The sequence below is a fragment of the Vitis riparia genome, unplaced genomic scaffold (assembly GCF_004353265.1).
Source record: "Vitis riparia cultivar Riparia Gloire de Montpellier isolate 1030 unplaced genomic scaffold, EGFV_Vit.rip_1.0 scaffold573_pilon_pilon, whole genome shotgun sequence".
Classification (NCBI taxonomy): Eukaryota; Viridiplantae; Streptophyta; class Magnoliopsida; order Vitales; family Vitaceae; genus Vitis; species Vitis riparia.
This window is the reverse complement of record NW_023269704.1, coordinates 113,600-132,281: the sequence shown is the minus strand read 5'-3', so window position 1 is coordinate 132,281 and position 18,682 is coordinate 113,600. Positions and strand designations below refer to the sequence as shown.

General features: G+C 32.2%; 2 protein-coding genes across 2 annotated transcripts; both read left to right on the top strand.

Annotated features, from left to right (window-relative positions):
• The first annotated feature begins 260 nt into the window (after positions 1 to 260).
• On the top strand, positions 261 to 2,337 carry LOC117910075 (probable polygalacturonase At3g15720). Its single transcript, XM_034824129.1, has 7 exons — positions 261 to 365; positions 540 to 674; positions 813 to 965; positions 1,092 to 1,299; positions 1,532 to 1,613; positions 1,687 to 1,804; positions 2,098 to 2,337. Exons 1-7 carry the CDS (start codon positions 261 to 263, stop codon positions 2,335 to 2,337), a joined length of 1,041 nt encoding a protein of 346 aa, XP_034680020.1.
• Positions 2,338 to 16,522: 14,185 nt separating this feature from the next.
• LOC117910065 (probable disease resistance protein At1g52660) lies at positions 16,523 to 18,610 on the top strand. The gene is made up of 2 exons (XM_034824122.1): positions 16,523 to 17,858; positions 17,961 to 18,610. The coding sequence occupies exons 1-2, from the start codon at positions 16,703 to 16,705 to the stop codon at positions 18,587 to 18,589; spliced, it is 1,785 nt and encodes a 594-aa protein (XP_034680013.1). The 5' UTR covers positions 16,523 to 16,702; the 3' UTR covers positions 18,590 to 18,610.
• Positions 18,611 to 18,682: the final 72 nt, after the last annotated feature.

Here is an 18,682-nt window from a genome sequence, read left to right as displayed (position 1 = left end):
GGTCTTCTTCTTGTTGGTCAGCTCGGTGTTGTCTATCAGTTATATATAAAGGAATACCAATGGTTATAACCCAAACGTAAAACTTGGTAGTACTATGTACTGATTGTGTAGTTTACTGTGACGATAGAATGGTGAGTATCCCTCTAATGACATTAGTGCAACTAAATTTTAAATGTTTGGAGGAATACTAGAATTCTTACAAGTGGGAATATATTAATGGCCTATGCATGCAGGATCAGTTCTCTTTTTTTATTTTATGCATGGTAACATTATCCAGCTTCAGCAGTACTGCCAATGCAAGCTCGCCTTATTTTGATGTGATGAATTATGGAGCTGTTGGTGATGGAAAAACCGATGATTCGCAGGTAACTATCCCTTTCTCTTCGTGCAGGTATTGAGAATTCAGCTAGAAGAGAATGGTAACTGATTCCTTCAATTAGAAATATCATCATATTTTTATGTCCATTGGTACTACATACACACAAATTGTATTATAAAACGAATAGAAAAGATATCTTTTATGTGCCATGCATGTACAGGCATTTCTGAAGGCGTGGAATGAAACCTGCAAAGTTCAACAACAGCTTGCTACCCTTAATATACCAGCAAAGACATTCTTATTGAATCCTATCCAGTTTTTGGGTCCATGTGTGCCCACAAGTATTAATGTTCAGGTGATTAATTTGTTGAAACTATGGAGGACTAAGCAATGTTTTATTCAAATTAATATAGCATTCGACAGAATTCAAAACCTCAATTGGGAGGTAATTGATGGAGATTGGCCTTTTCATTTTTCATTGATTTCTCCACAGGTAGCAGCAAAAATTATAGCAAGCACCAATAAATCCCTATTTTCCAACAATCATTGGCTTCTCTTCTCATATGTGAAAGGGCTTACTTTGACCGGGAGTGGAACTATAGATGGCCAAGGGGCAGGTTCATGGCAAGAGAGAAGGGGAGTAGCTGTAAGCAGAAGACATTTTCATTATTTTCCAATATTTTTTTGCTCAGAAAATGTCATATTAAAATCAAAGTTCTATACATGGCTTAACAATGTGACAAATAATAAGATTTGGTATGTCTTGGGACAGGCGTTGAAGTTTTATACTTGCCCAAACCTAGTACTTCAAGGATTGACACATATCAATCCCCAAAAAGCCCATATCATTTTGACAAAATGTGATGGAGAAAACATCAATAACATCACTATAAGTGCCCCTGAAGCTGCCCCTAACACAGATGGTATTGACATTGCTAGCTCAAACCATGTTCAAGTTCGGAACTCCAAAATTGGAACAGGTACTTTTTTTAGATCTGTTTTAGCCCTCCAACTACATACCTTTTCTTGTATGCTATGAACTTAATCGCTTTCATTTATATCTTTCATCTTCCCCTTCCAACTCCACCCTAGCCCACCTTAAGGTTTTTTTTTTTGTCTTTTTTTGTTCTCTTTCATTTTATCCATATTTGCTTGTTTGACATCATCATTAGTATTACAACAATCACCATCATTATAATTTGTATAATGTAGGTGATGACTGCATTGCTATTAGTGCAAGATCTTCCTTTATCAATATAACTGGCGTCACATGTGGACCTGGCCATCGTATTAGGTAAGTGGAATACATGTATTCAAATTTTAGAATAATGAAGTGAAAAATAAGAACTAAAATTCACATTTTGCAGCATTGGATCACTGGGAGATCCTGGATCAGGTGACTTCGACACGGTGTCAGAAATACATGTACGGAGTTGTAATTTTACAGGACGAAACACTACTGGAGTTAGGATCAAGACATGGCAGGTGGTTATTACAACATAGTTCTTAGCTGGCAACTTAGAATTGAAAGCACAAATTTTTTATAATTTTGTGTCCCATAGGGAGGGGAGGGAGAAGTAAAGAAAATAACATATGAAGACATTATGTTTGACAATGTCCGCTACCCAATTGTCATTGATCAATTTTACTGTCCTAACAATGCCTGCAAAAACCATGTAAGGCGTGGATCCCTTCCCAATTTTTTATATTTTATTCCATCGAGTTTGAGACTTGTTTTGCTGATGACCTCTTTTTCTCATTGTCTTGAAATATTGAAGAGCGGTACCGGTTCACTGGCAATAAGCGATGTATTGTACACCAGAATAACTGGGACCTCAAGTGGAGATGAGGTGATATCTTTGAATTGTGGTACCAGAAATTCATGCAACAATATTGTGCTTGATGATATCCACTTAAAGAGCTCAGATCCAACGAAGACGGCTTATGCTCATTGTCTTAATGTTAATGGAAGAGCATCAAATGTAGAACCTTCTGCTGACCAATGCATGCATTCCTGAGCAACCATTGATTTAGAACTCCATAGACGTAAAGAGTTGTTTTATTTTAGAACCCAGTTTGCGCATGATACTGGATTCACCGAACTATCTTATGTTGTAAATTGAAACTTTATTATCTTTCACCACTATAACCTAGAGTGAATTAAGTATTCAGTGCTGAAGTTTTAAATATTATAGAAGAAATCAACCAGTGAAAAAAAAAAAAAGTATATATGAAAAACACATAAAGAGTCTGGTAAGGAGTAATTACAAGATGGTTAAGAGTTTTATATTACTTGCAATCATTTTCTACATAAAAATAGGCATTCAATAAAAGTTTAGAAATTACTTTTAAAAAATCTAGAGAATGTTTAAGTTGAACTTACTCTTGGACTACCCTTGATAGTTGTTTATTCCATGAACTATCTAATAGCGTGTATATATATATATATATATATATATATATATGCATGTATAAATGTATGTGTTCTTTTGCCTTTAAAACTTGTTGTTCTATGACTTTTTTTTTTTTTTTTTTTTAATTGATGTTGGATTTTGTTTGCAAATATTTTTCAAATAGTTTATCATCAAGAAAAGGATGATATTTGTTGTTTTTAATAGTATTGATCTATATGTATATATGCTAAACATAATAAATGCCACATCCTAAATTCTAAAGCTATAGTTTAATTATGATATGAAGGGGTTGACTCATAATTCTAGAAATTGAAATGCGAATTAAAAAATAATATTTATTATAATAGTTGAAATATAAGCTAATTATTTGTTTTCAAACCTAGAAATTTTAATTTAGATGTACAAATAACAACCAGGTTTTCTAATATATATTTCCAAATAATAATATTATAACATTTTATTTTACAATTTCCAAGTTAAAATTTTATTTCTTTTAAGAGTGCAAATAATATGGTCCAATAAAAAGTTTTCAAATATGTCATATATATTGTCTTAGTTGTATAGAAATTTTACTTAGTATAGAAAACAAACCATTTTTAAAAGTTTCAAAATTTAAGACAAAAAATAATGGATTTGATTTTTTCATGTTGGTGATGTTCAAAATAATTTTTTTGGATTTTTATCTTTGATCATTTTTCTTAGGCAAACCTTTCTTTAAAAAAAATTGGTCAAAGTTATCAATTTATAATTAAAATTAGAAAAATAAATGTTGTATGCACTTAGAATTAAGTTTTAAAAATATTTTTATTGAATTCAAATGAGGGATATTTAATTATGTGCATTGTTAACTTAATGTAGAGACAAAACTGTGCAGAAACACTTAATGCACTACACCTATAACACCCCAAATTCTAAAACTACGGAATTTGAAATGTTAACCCATAATTCTAGAATTTGAAATGTGAATTTAAAGGATAGTAATATAATATTAAGCTAACTATTTATTTTCAAACCCAATAATTTTAATTCTAATGTATAGCTAACAACTAGAATTTTTATAAAATATAACTATTCTTCCAAATAATGACAATAACATAACCCTTTTATTTTACAATTTTGAAATTTAAAATTCTATTTGTTTTAAAAGTGTCTAACATGATTCAAGAGAGGTTTCAAATAAGTCCTATACATTGACTTATCTATGCAAAAATTTCACTATTTGTGGAAAACAAATCATGTTTAAAAGTTTCAAATTTCAAGATAAAAAAGATGTGGATTATGTTGTTTTTAAGTTGATGACACTCAAAATAATTTTTCTAGATTTTTATCTTTTAAAAATTTTCCTGAGTAAACTTTTTTTTCAAAGAAATTCAGTAAAAGTTGTCAATTGATAATTAAGATTGGAAAATCAAAATTTGATTTGCTTTGAATTAGGTTTTGAAAGTATTTTTATTGAATTTAAATGAGGGATATTTTGTTATTTACATTTTTGATAAAATAAAATATGTTTATAATGTAGCTATAGAGTAAATAAGTGATAGTATTATAGAGTAAGTAAATAAGCAAAGTAAATAAACACCACACAACGCACCTCTTTCCTATGCACTATCAATTCAAATTGCGTACCTTAACTCAAATTGTGGACATGTCCTTTTTAAATCATCAGCATACCCCTCCTTGTACATCCTCTTTTCTTTTTGTTTTAGATTTCTACACCAACACCGTGGCCCACCTACACAAACTCTATTTTTAGCTTAGTATTTTTAATATTTATTTAAATTTTGCAATAACTTTTTCCTCTATTAAAGGACTTTCTACACCTTAAGATATTTTTGGTAAACACACCATAAAGCAACCCAAAATCCAACTAGAACTAAATTCAAAATAAAACCTTTCATTTCAAAATTTTCTTTTTATTTACTTCATTAAAACTTTGTACAAGCTATTCTAGCAAAAGCAAAAGTAACTTGTATATACAATTATATCAATTTAGTTTTCTACTAATATTAGAAGGCTTTGAAATAACAAAACATTATTCTTCACCGCAAAACATAAATGTACATTTCCTTCTTAAATCTCTTCAACTTAGTATGAAAATAATTTTAAAGAGAAGAGTGAGATATAACTCAATAGAGTTATAAAACAAGTTCTTAAAACATCTTGTACACCATAAGGCAACAATTTATTGTAACATCAATTTAACTCAACAATAGGAAATATAATTATATGAACCAATAATTTTCAAATCATATACTTACCTTGATTAATTAATTTGAATAACCTATAAAAATTATAAACTTAAAAGTATCAGGGGCTCTCACTGAGATACATGCGTCCATTCCCCCCACTTATCCATGCGGAGATCTTCTTGAGGAGTTTTTGGGTCTTCCACCCTGGGTACTTTACCCTTCTTCCTTAGGGGCTCTTACCCATAGATCGTTCCCTATTGCTTTTTATCTTTCATTTCAAGCCACCTTCACCAGTGTTTTATTTTTATTTTGTCTTTTCATAAGTTACATCAATGCTCCAAGTACTCATCTATATAGCTTAGCTATCAACAAGTTGGTTCCAACAAGAACAAATTGTATCTCAATAAAATAGAGTATACTTCAAACATGAGCAATAGATTTCATATAATAATTCTTGTATTCAAATATCATGCACCATCAAAATTTTTACATACACACACACACCATACCACCCATAAAATTGTTTCAAAACTAAATTTATCCAAACTTTTCATCCAAGTTGAAAATTTTGAAAGGGAAAGATTTTTCTCTTTTTTTTTTTGGAAAATTGAAAATTGAAACTAATTACATCAAATAAATAGACTCATCAAGAGTTGAGATCTACCACAAATTTCTCAACTACATTAGCTAACAAAATAACAAACAAATTTTCCTATCTTAAACAATTCGAATTTAAAATTCGAATTTTATTAAACAGAAAAAGAAACTAGAAACTCCTAACTTTCAGCTCTAGCTAAGTCCTAACATTTCAACACTCCCCCTCAAGTTGGTGCATAGATGTCTATCATGCCCAACTTGCTTATTAGAAATTCAAAGTTTGGGTTGATGAGTCCTTTTGTAAGGATATCAACTATTTGTTGAGTTGTAGGAACAAATGGAATGCATATAACACCAGTTTCCAATTTCTCCTTGATAAAATGCCTATTGATCTCCATGTGCTTATTCTTATCATGTTGAACTGGGTTATGTGCAATGTTGATTGTAGCTTTGTTATCATAATATAACTTAATTGCTTCTTTGATTAGCCGCCTTAACTCTTCTAGGACATGCTTTAGCCGTAACAGCTCACAAATTCCATGTGATATAGCTCTGAATTTTTCCTCAACACTACTTCTAGCCGCTATGCTTTGTTTCTTACTCCTCCATGTAAACAAATTACCCCAAACAAATGTGCAGTAACTCGAGGTGAACCTTCTATCAGTAACTTAAACCAACCTAATTAGCATTAGTATAGGCTTCAACACCACGTTGTTCATTATTCCTAAAAAAATAGTCTATTTCCTAGTGTGCTCTTAAGGTATCTCAAGATTTGATAAATGACTTCAAGGTGCTCTTCATATGGAGAGTGCATGAATTGACTCACTACACTCATTTCAAAATCTATTTCTAGTCGAGTATGAGATAAGTAGATTAGCTTACCAACTAACTTCTAGTATCTTGTTGTATCAACTGGAACCTTTTTGTCATTATCTCCTTGCCCAATCAGCTTCGGTTCCATAAGTGTCTCTGATGGTTTGCAATCACTCATACCAATTTCTTTTAAGAGATCAATGATATACCTCCTTTATGAAACCATAATCCCTCTTTTTTATTTTGCAACCTTCACGCCTAAGAAGTATTTTAAGGAACCCAAATCCTTAATTTTGAACTCAATAACTAAGCTCTTTTTCAACCTGTCTATCTCTGTTAAATATCTCCAGTGAGAATGATATCATCCACTTAAACAATTAAAATTGTAATTTTACCTCCTGATGAAAACTTTACAAATAAGGTGTGATTTGTTTGTCTCTATGTGTAGCCTTGCTTTTTGACTAATTGAGTAAATTTATCAAACCAGGCCCTTAGTTATTGTTTAAGGTTGTATAAAGACTTTTTTAATTTGCACACCTTTGAACTATAGTTTCCATCAAATCCTAGAGGAGAGTCCATGTACACATTTTCTTCCAAATCTCCGTTTAGGAATGTGTTCTTAATGTTTAATTGTTGGACTGTCCAATCTAAATTTACTACAATTGATAGGAGTACTTGTACTGTATTCAACTTGGCAATTGATGTAAAAGTCTCATAGTAGTCCACACCATAGGTTTGGGTAAACCCTTTCGCCACTAGTTGAGCTTTGTATCTTTTCAAGGTGTCATCTGCATTGTACTTGATTGTAAAAACCCATTTGCAGACAACTGTTTTCTTTTCTTTCGGGAGATAAATTATTTCCCAAGTATCATTTTTTTTCAAGAGCCCCCATTTCTTCAATAATAGCTTTTTTCCATTCTGGAACCCTTAGAGCATCCTGCACATATTTTTTTGGAATTTCTAAACACCAAAGGGTTGAGTGGTAAAGGAATAAAACGAGGGTAACAATTTTTCATAAGATATGAAGTTAAACATAGGATGCTTTGTGCATGTTTGACACCTTTGCAACAAGCAATAGGAACATCTAAATTTTTTATTGACTCAAACTTGGACTTAGAATGGCTTGACACCAAAGGAAGTTTACCTAATAACTCATCTGAGGAACTAGTAGAGTTCTGATTTGTACCTAGATTGGACTCATGGAGTTGCTGCAAAGTTGAATATTCTTTTATTTGAAGATGTCTCTTCTTTGAATAGACATGAAACTCATGTTTTGTTTTACTTGTTTTTTCTCTCATCTTCACTTTTTTGTGTTTATGTTACGACATTGAAGGATTAATGGTTCCATTAATTTCATCTCCTAAACTACCTGAGTCTTGATCTATGGTTGTAGTGTTTGGGACTTAATCTATGGCTATAGTGTCTCAGTTCAAGTGTTGGTCTATGGTTGTAGTGTCTTGGTTTAAGTGTTGATCTATGGCGCAAAGTCTCGATTTAGGTGTTGATTAGTGGTTATAGTGTCTTGATTTTGTAGAGTTGAAGGAATATAGTGATTAAGGGTAAATTCAATTAAAATTGGTGATTCTGGCTCTATTTGGAAAACATCCCACTACAAGAAAAAGAGCAATTGTTGACATATATTTTATTGACATAAGACTATTGTGAAACCAAGGTTTGGTTAATCTTGATTTTGATGATAACAAAACAAGGTTTAGAACTAATGATCATATTTCAAGTGTGATTAGGCAAGACGATTTCCAAAGTGGCAATCACAAAGACAAATCAAGCCAAGGAGAAATCATGAAGAAGAAGACCACCTCAAAGAGAAGAGTTTATCAAGACCAAAGCTTCATAAGATCTCTTTGTAAGGTTGTTGATGCACTAGGACTTTTGATTCGTTCCCAATTGGTGTCTCAGCTGATTCGTGTCCTCTCAATGGTCCCTGATAGTGGTGCCATTTGATTCGTTTCCAGTTGGTGTCTTGATTTCAGTCCTCAGACGGGAGCAATCAACAAAATTTATAACCTATTACACCATGTACTAGGATAGCCTTAGCTAGCATAGCATAGTGGCTCTAGGGTCGTTTACTGGGATGGGTTTTCACTTCACAATTGATATTAATTCAAAGATGAATTGGTGCCTTTTCATTTCAAGGTTAGCTTTAAAAGAAAACATAAAGATATGACCTCGAGCCAACATACGCTCAAGACTTGGAGCATAAATAAGCCATGTCAAGTCCAAGAATCGACACCCTTCAATACATACATAAACAAGGTTGTGGAAGTTTGAGTTTGAGATATGACCTCGAGAAAATCCCTGTTTTTCTTCATTTTCCATATTTATTTTCACACATTCCAAATCATTGCAGTTTTCAAATCGAAGCCAACTCAGTCTTTGCAAAGTCGAAAGTGGCAGCTCCACCACCTTCAAACCTCGACACGTGTTCATCACTAGATGTCGTATGCACTTCTATAGCTTCTGGGATGAGAGAAATATTTGAACAGCTGGTATTGTAGGTAAGGTGATACTTATATCAGTCAAGTATTGCAAGCACTCCAACTCTTACAACACTACTATAAAACCTATTGAAAGTTTAACATGGCCTTCCTCATATTCCTTAATATCCCGACCAGTGTATAGTATCATATTAAACATCTGCAAATTTGAAAGGCAAGATATCACATTTGGTGGAATTACTTCAAGCGCCCTTACATTGTCTAATATCAAACACCTCAATTTTATCAAGTTCCTCATCTTTATAGGTACCTTTTTTGTACTCGTGAATGCCAGATTCAGATATTCCAAAACTCTATAATCTACAAATTTCCAAAGGTAGCTCCACCATTTTTTCATTATACGACAGATCCAAAACTCTTATGACAAGCATGAATTGGAAGAATCCAATTGGAAACTACTTCATATCACCATTTCTCAAAATCAAAGTTTTGAGATTACGGAAACAGGGTGATACCGAGAGTTCTTCATTGATATTAGAATGCCATAATGAAATCCGTTGCGCTTCTTTCCATTTCACAATTTCATAGGCATCAATCAACTTAACATGTTCCAGTACAAAACTTTTATGCTTCTCTTCCCCATAATCACATGATAACCATAAAGCCATGTCACTGATCACATCATGCATCTTACAACGGCCTTTCAATACATCACCTTCCAAGAGACATGCAAGTTTTAAGCTTCTAATAATTTCTTCTTCTTGGTTATGTGCTTCATATATATAAGCAAATTTGTCTAAAAACCCCTCCCCTATCCAAAGTTCTATAAGATTTCCATTCTAAATTTCATGGTCTTCAGGGAATAGAGAACAATATAAGAAACATGATTTGACGGTATCATTGTCTAAGTGATCGTAACTGAATTTCAAAATTGGAAAGATCTGATCTCCCATACCTGAAAACTTCGCTGGATAACTCTTCAACACTTGTATTGCTTGCTCCCATTCTCAAGGAGTTTTCCTGCTAGCCATTGATAGCCCGATGATGATGAGGGCAAGTGGCAATCCTTTGCATTCTTCAACAACAATCTTAGCAAGTCTTTTTATATTTGGATGTGAATTCAGGACATTCTCACCAACCTTGTTACGGAATAGATAAAATGCTTCATCCTCTTATGAGCTTCCATTTCATTGCATACTTGTTCAGATTGGGTAGTGAGTACTACTTTGGACTTAGTTTGATCATTCAAATCAGGGATCCCCACCTCAAAGAGATTGAGTCGCTCCCACATATCATCAAGCAATATCCCAAAGTTTTTGGCCTTCAACAACTTGAACATTTCTGCAGCCTTCTCCTCCTTGCTATCACAAAAAAAGGATGAGTTGGAAGACAAGTGAAGAACTGAAAAGAGAAGAGATGGTGAGTTGTCGTAATGGATCTGATGAATAGCAGTTGTTTCAACAACACGCCAAAAAGAGAAGAAGCAGAAAAACAAAAAAAAACAAAAACAAAATGTGAGGGCCACTTGAAAGACTTTTTTTGTAACATTTGGTAATTGTGGACAATACAGCCTGCAATATTAGGGGTCTTACAGTTTGCCTTCATAATTGAAGCGCCTCTTTGCAATTCTCATTCTGACCCAATGGCTAATGCTCAGCTCATGTAGGTGGTCTCTGAATACAAATGGGTTTTATATTATGAGGATCGATATTTCTTTTAAACGAATGATGAATATTAAAATTCATATATTTTTCCTTGTGTATCTTAATGACTAATATGTTTTTTGATACATTATCCTGCAAGAGACCATTAAACCTAACACTCCTGATAATCTTAAGTCCTTAGTCATAATCTAAACGACCCTCCCAAATCCAATATTTCAAGAGATTTTTATTTTCAATATGATAATCCAATATTGAAATAGATGATATCAATAGGATTAAAATGTTAAAAAATATTTATTTTGAAATTGTTAAAAATAAAAAGCTTTTTATTTTCACTACAAGGAAAAAGATATATGGTAACATTTATAATGAGTCCCTATAAATATAGGGTGTCGCTACAACATAGTGTCACCTTATCCACTAACACCATAGGAGGGTACCAATTGGTGACGTATTTGGAAGCGACACCAAAGCAGATAAATGGTGACACATTCAGAAGCAACACCATATATTTTTAGTGATGCTTAATTTGATATAGAGTTGTATGAGATATATAAGGTGTCATATTAAAGGCATCACCTTTGAGTTATGGTGTCACGTTAAATGAATCACCTTTGAATTATGATGTCACATCATTGTAAATTATTGTGGAAGATATGGTTGTTTTTGGTTGATTAGCCTGTAGATTTTTGTAATGCTTATTAATAAATAAGATTAACTTGTACATATTTTGTCCATAAATATAATAATCATATCACATTTAACTTATATTTTGTAATGTTTATGGATTAACCTGTAATACATTAAATCATCCAGTAATATTTGTATATCAAATGTTCACAAAACGATAGTACATCAAACCCACCAAAACTAAAAAAGAAAAGGGAATGCACATTAAAACATGATTTATAATAATCATATGCATAAAAGTGGTATGTTTCAAAAGAAAGAGTTATTTTTACAAGAAAACAATAAAGGCATTTTCTTCCGTGAGGTAAGAAAAATGATGAAAGGTTGAATTTTCAAAATTGGGTTTTCAATTATCCTTTTAATCAAATAACATGTAGAAAAATTGAAAAAAAAAAAAAGGTAAACCATAAATGGTTGCACCATCGTTAAATACCAAAGTGAGAAAAATAAAAATAAAAAAGTAACTCTTTTTAATAAAAATAAAAAGGTAACATGTAAAAAAAATTATTTTTCTTAGTATTGTTTCCTATATTATTAATGAAGTATAATAAAATATAAAAATTAATTAGGATGTCAAAACACATAAACAAATTGGGAAAATAAAGACTAATCTTAATAGAGAAAACACACTCTCCAATTCCTTATAGGTTTTTTCCAAAGCTTCAAGGTCATTGATAATGTCGGTGAACCTAGTAATCATCTTAACAATAGTTTCATTATTTTTCAAAAAAAAAAAAATTCATAACTATGAACAAGTAAATTGATTTTTGACTATTTAATTTGATTTGTTCCTTCATGAGTACAAGTAATTTCCAAATTTCTTTAGTCGATTTGCATTGACAAATTCTATTATATTCATTTCTATCCATAACACATTGCAAAGTATAAACGACCTTAGCATTTAATTGAAATTTTTTTCTATCACACTCATCCCATTCTTGTTTGGGTTTTGGAATCATGACTTCATCAATTAGTTTTGAAGGAAAAGTTGGGCTATCTTCAACGACATCCCATAAGTCTAAGTTGATTGATTGTAAAAACCAAGTCATTTTAGTTTTCCAATAGGGATAATTAGTTCCCATAAAAAATTGAGGTTTATTGGTTGTAAAACTTTCAATGTGAGATGAGTTAAATGGATTAGTTATTTTCTCTTAGATGGTTAAATCTTAAACAAGAGGCCTATGTCACGGACCTAGTCGTTTCCTAAGCTCATGCAGCACTTAGACAAGTCCAAACACTTGATCTTGCTAAGTCAGTCTGACTCCCAATGCTTAGCTTGTTAAGGTAAGATGTTCATGACTCGGAAGCTTTAGAGGGCGTAGTAGGCGACTCTTAAAGAATAGAAGCTTTATTGCTTTCAAAGGAAGCTATACAATGCTTGGAAGCTCACTTGCTTGGTTGGTTAGGTTCTTGGATGGTGTCTTGGCCAAATGAGGCCCTCACCTATTTATAGGCACCAATGGAACGCTCTGGAACCTTGGAGGGTTCCTTACAAATCAAGAAGATTCTAGAACACCCTACATAATTCTATGTACAAAAATATTCGAGAGATTTCTAGAATTCTCTAGAAAGCCTTTGACTCCTCTAATGCCTTCCACCATAGTGTAGAGATGTGTGGACATCTCTATGTATCTCTAGAACCTTCCACACTCTTCCCACCAATGACTTAGTGTAGATGACTCTAGGAGTCTCCAGAAGCTTCTTGGGCTCTATATAAACCCAAGAGAGACTCATTTGAAGCATTTTGTGACACCTAGCTCTAATACCACTTGTAAGACCTCAGGAGCTACCAACTCTCTTAAAAGTAATTGTTGTTAGGAAAGACACATACTCTAACCTTATAGTGCATTCACCTAAATGTCCACGATATTCGAATCTCAAGAGTGTCGCGGGGGTGGGGGAATTAGGAGAGTTGATAGCATGGTCCTACACAAATTAATGTCAATCATATAGGAAAAACAAAAAATAAACAAATGCACAAGGATAACGCCTTGTTTGGCAACGTTTTTTAAAACAATTTTTTGTTTTCCAAAACAAAAAAAAAACCTGAAAATCGTTCGACAATAAAAAACTATTTTATGTTTTCTATTAAAACAAAGTATTTTTCATTTTCTGTTAACAGAAAACATGGTATTTTCAAAAAACATTTTTTAATTATTTTATATGTTGTTTTTACTTGTTTTCTAAGGATTGTTTTAAAAGTAATTATACCAACATTTAGAATGATTAAAAATAAAATACTACACATAACAATTATTTTTAAAACAAGTTAAAAGTATTAAAAATAGATTAAAAATATTTTAGGTTTCAAACAAACAGACTTTTATTTTATAAAATATTATAAAATAGTTTTAAAAAATTATTCTCAAAAATTGTTTTAAAAAATAATTACCAAAAAAGTCTAAGTTTTTATCAATAATAAAAAATGAAAACAAAAATAAAGATAAGTGCATTAGAAAAATAATAATAAATAGTAAAAAATCATATTAAAAAACAAATTATTAATATTTTTATTCAAAAAACGTTTCTAATGAATTATTTCTATTTAATCTTGACTTAAAAGAAAAAGGGTAGTCTTACCTTATGAAACTATTTAATTTTATTATATTTCATGAAAATTAACTAACTTTAATTAATAAAAATATTTTCTCCTACCCTATGGACAAGGACAAAAAAATGGGGCCAGGTCAGTAGAAAATATGATGAGAAATGTTGAATATCTCGAGGATTTTTTCGTCCGTATCTTCTGAATTTTCTGTTTCTCCACGCCTAGCACTGCCCTTCACGCAGCTTCCAACCCACGGTCCACGCTCCATTGTGGCCACACGTTTTGACCAGGACGTCAACTGGTCTTTTTTTGAAAATTAGAGAATGTGGGGGGCCGGCTGTTGGGTTCGATCCCAGGCACATGCATTTGAGTTTGGAACGACGGACATGGGCAGTGGCACTTGGGCAATGCAATCTAAAAGGGAAAAATGTACTTTTATACACACATTTAAGAAAAAAAGAAAAAAAAAGAAACTAGAAGTCTTTAAAAATAATTTCAATTTAGTGTACATCCAAGTCAAGGTAATATTTGTGATTATAAAAAAAATAACCTTTGATGGAAAAGTAGGTAAAATCTTAATTATTATTAAATAATATATATTATATTTGGATTTTTGGGATTCTTATTTGAAATATTTGATTAAAAAAAAATGAAATAATTTCTAAATTGTGAATTTAACTATTCCCATGTTTTTTCTTAAAAAAAAAAAAAAAAAAACTATTTTTGACATGAATTCGTTCTACCATTTCAAGTATTTACATAGGTTTTTAAAAAATGTTATTTTTATAAAAAAATAAATGAGTATATTTTTGTCCAAATAAGACCAAAAATAAGGGTGAGATGTTAAATTTCAAAAATTGGAATTTAAAAAACCCTTTTAATCAAATAACTTATCTTATTTTATTATTATTTTTTTCAAATGTGTATGAAAACACACTTTTCATAATATAAAAATTATCATGATATTATATATATATTAATTAATTAAAAATAAGAGAAATATAAAGTTGAAATATTTTTAATTAAAAAATCATATTTTTATTTATTTTATTTTATTAAATTATCCCAATTACATAGATCAATATAAATAAGTTTTTAAGTTTTGTATATTATAATTGAACATCACAAATTATGTCATTCATATATTTATTATAAAAAGAATTTTAATATGAGTATTATTTCTTCTTTTATAATTTTTAAACTTTTTTTTAATATTTATATGAGTTTTAATCAATTTTCTTTTTATTTAATTGATATATCTTGATATATTCATAAAATCCAATCATTTATATTTCCTTAAAAACTAATATTTTTATCCTTGCATATGAACTCTTATCCAATATATGATCAATTGTTGAAAAATTTGAAAGAAAACGCAACAAAAAATAAAAGAAAAGAAAAGATGAAAGAAAAATGGAAAATAGATTATTAATAACTGATTTTTATATATTTTTTAGGCTCACTTCACTTTTTTTTCTTTTTTATATAAAATTTAAATAATTTTAAATTTTAAATTTTTTTAATTATATGTACTTGATCATGACAAACCCAATAATTAAAATTGTCATTAATTGAACAAATGAACACGCAACTTCATTGGAAAAATTCAAAATTAATAAAAAGAAAAAATTTTTAAAAATGCAAGAAAAATGGTATTCGCGCACTTGTTGGTGCGAGCCATTGACTCTTGTGAACCACTCAATCTAAGGGAGTTTGAGGATATGGAAAGCAGTGGCAGCCCCACAATTGGAAAAGGATATTCTAAGAGAACCTTCATTCTTCCTTCTAGCCTTCAACCCAAAAAAGATTCCTTGCCAAGGAGAAGAACAACCAATTGGCATCCAAAATAATACCACATCAACGAGTTTAGAACAACAAAGATACTCAATATATTCTATTCTATTAATAATCAAATGCACTCTCAAATAATTTTCAATTTCACCATTTTATCATTTTTTTTTTCTTCAAGTTTTAGGTGATTATGGATTGATTCAATATACCACATAATTCTTATATTTTAATTTTAAAATTTCAAAACTCACGGTAATATACCATTGACTGATTCACTTTAATAATTTTTTTTCTCAAAGAAAAAAAAAAAAAAAAAAAAGGAAAGAAAACCGCAGAGAACTTAGCTTTGCCAAGGGGCCCATGTGTGCCTCATCACCCTCGACTTGATGCCCATTACCTTTTTCCTTTGTTTTTCCTCATCACTTTCCCAATATCTGCAAATAAAAGGCATTCCTTTTCTGCTTCGAATTTGTCATTCCTCTTTCTTACCTTCTCCTTGGAGTTTTTCATACATCAATGGGAAAAATACTTTTTAGACTCACTTCACTCTTTTTTATTTTTTTATATAAAATTTAAATAATTTTAAATTTTTATAAAATTTAATTTTTTTTAATTATATGTACTTGATCATGACAAACCAAGCATAAGAATAAAAAAATTTAAAGCACATTTTTAAGAGAAAAACCCAACAATTAAAATTGTCATTAATTGAACAAATGAGATTAAAGACTTGACTCGCAACTTCATTGGAAAAATCAAAATTAATGAAAAGAATAAAAAAAAAAATGCAAGAAAATGGTATTCGCACACTTGTATAAAAGGATGAGTTCTGGTTGTTGAATGGTAGGTGGAGGAAAATAAAAGAAAATTGAGACAGAAAGGAGTTGCAAGTGTCATATATTGTTGGTGCGAGTTGTTGACTCCTGTGAACCACTCAATCTAGGGGAGTTTGAGGATATGAACAGTAGTGGCAGCCCCACAATTGGAAAAGGATATTCTAAGAGAACCTTCATTCTTCCTTCTAGCCTTCAACCCAAAAAAGATTGCTTGCCAAGGAGAAGAGCAACCAATTGGCATCCAAAGACCCTTTCTTTTCTTTCGAAGCCTTCTTGTAAATTAACATCAAAGATTACCTTAGTCTTTCATCTCGTTTGTTCAATTAACGAAGATACTCAATATATTCCTCTTTCTTACCTTCTCCTTGGAGTTTTTCATACATCAATGGGAAACGTGTTCTCAGTTTCAATCTCTACCAATGACATCGCTGGTTGTTGTGATTGCACTGCTGCTCGAGCAAATTACATATGCAAGCTTGCAGAAAATCGGGTTACTTTGAGAACGGAGCTTCAAAAATTAAGGGAGCTGAAGAACGATGTGAATAGGAAGGTGGATGTGGCTGAGAGACAACAAATGAAGCGTCTGGATCAAGTACAAGGCTGGCTTTCAAGGGTGGAAGCCATGGAAACTGAAGTTGGTCAACTGATTGGAGATGGTGCGGAGACCATTGAGGAGAAACGATTACGTGGTTGTTGCCATCCCAAGCATTGCATCTCCAGCTACACGTCGGGAAAAAAAGTGGCCAGGAAGCTACAATATATGGCTACTCTAATGAGCGAAGGACGTAATTTTGAGGTGGTGGCTGATATTGTACCTCCAGCTCCTGTGGAGGAAATACCCGGCCGACCCACTGTGGGCTTGGAATCAACATTTGACAAAGTTTGGAGGAGTCTCGAAGAAGAACATGTAGGGATGATCGGCTTATATGGGTTGGGGGGCGTTGGGAAGACCACCCTCTTGACACAAATCAACAATCATTTCCTTAAAACATCCCACAATTTTGATGTCGTAATTTGGGTAGTGGTTTCAAAAACTCCAAATCTAGGGCGGGTTCAAAACGAGATTTGGGAGAAGGTGGGATTCTGTGATGATAAATGGAAAAGCAAAAGCCGCCATGAGAAAGCCAAAGACATCTGGAGAGCCTTGAGCAAAAAGAGGTTTGTGATGTTGTTGGATGACATGTGGGAGCAAATGGATCTGTTAGAAGTGGGAATTCCACCTCCTGATCAACAAAATAAGTCCAAGCTGATATTCACCACTCGATCTCAGGACTTGTGCGGGCAAATGGGAGCTCACAAGAAGATCCAAGTGAAATCTTTGACATGGAAGGATTCGTGGGATCTGTTTCAAAAATATGTGGGAAAGGAAGTCCTTAATTCTGATCCAGAAATATTTGAGCTGGCTGAAATGGTTGCAAAAGAGTGTTGCGGTTTGCCACTGGCGATAATTACCATAGGGCGAGCCATGGCTTCTAAAGTGACACCCCAAGATTGGAAGCATGCAATTAGAGTACTACAAACATGTGCTTCAAACTTTCCAGGTATGGGGCACCGAGTGTACCCACTTTTGAAATACAGCTATGATAGTTTGCCCTCCAAACTAGTTCAATCTTGCTTCTTATATTGTTCTTTATTCCCAGAAGATTTTTTCATGGTTAAGGAACTTTTGATATATCAATGGATTTGTGAGGGATTTTTAGATGAATATGATGACACGGATGGAGCCAGAAATCAGGGATTTAATATTATCAGTACTCTCGTTCATGCATGTCTACTTGAGGAATCTTCAGAGACTAAATTGGTAAAATTTCATGATGTTGTTCGTGATATGGCCTTGTGGATAACCAGTGAAATGGGGGAGATGAAGGGCAAGTTTTTGGTAAAAACAAGTGCTGGTTTGACCCAAGCACCTGACTTTGTCAAATGGACGACGACAGAAAGGATTTCACTGATGGACAACCGAATTGAGAAGTTAACAGGATCACCCACATGTCCGAATCTCTTGACACTTCGTCTAGATTTGAATAGTGATTTGCAGATGATAAGCAATGGTTTTTTCCAATTTATGCCCAATCTAAGAGTGTTGAGCTTATCAAGAACCAAAATAGTTGAGTTACCATCAGATATTTCTAATTTGGTTTCATTGCAATATCTTGATTTATCTGGTACAGAGATAAAGAAGTTGCCAATTGAGATGAAGAATCTCGTACAATTGAAGACTTTGAGATTGGGTGCATCTAAAGTCTCTTCAATTCCACGAGGACTAATATGAAGTCTTTTAATGTTGCAAGCCGTTGGCATGTACAATTGTGGACTTTATGGTCAAGTAGCTGAAGGAGTTGAATCATATGGTAATGAGTCCTTG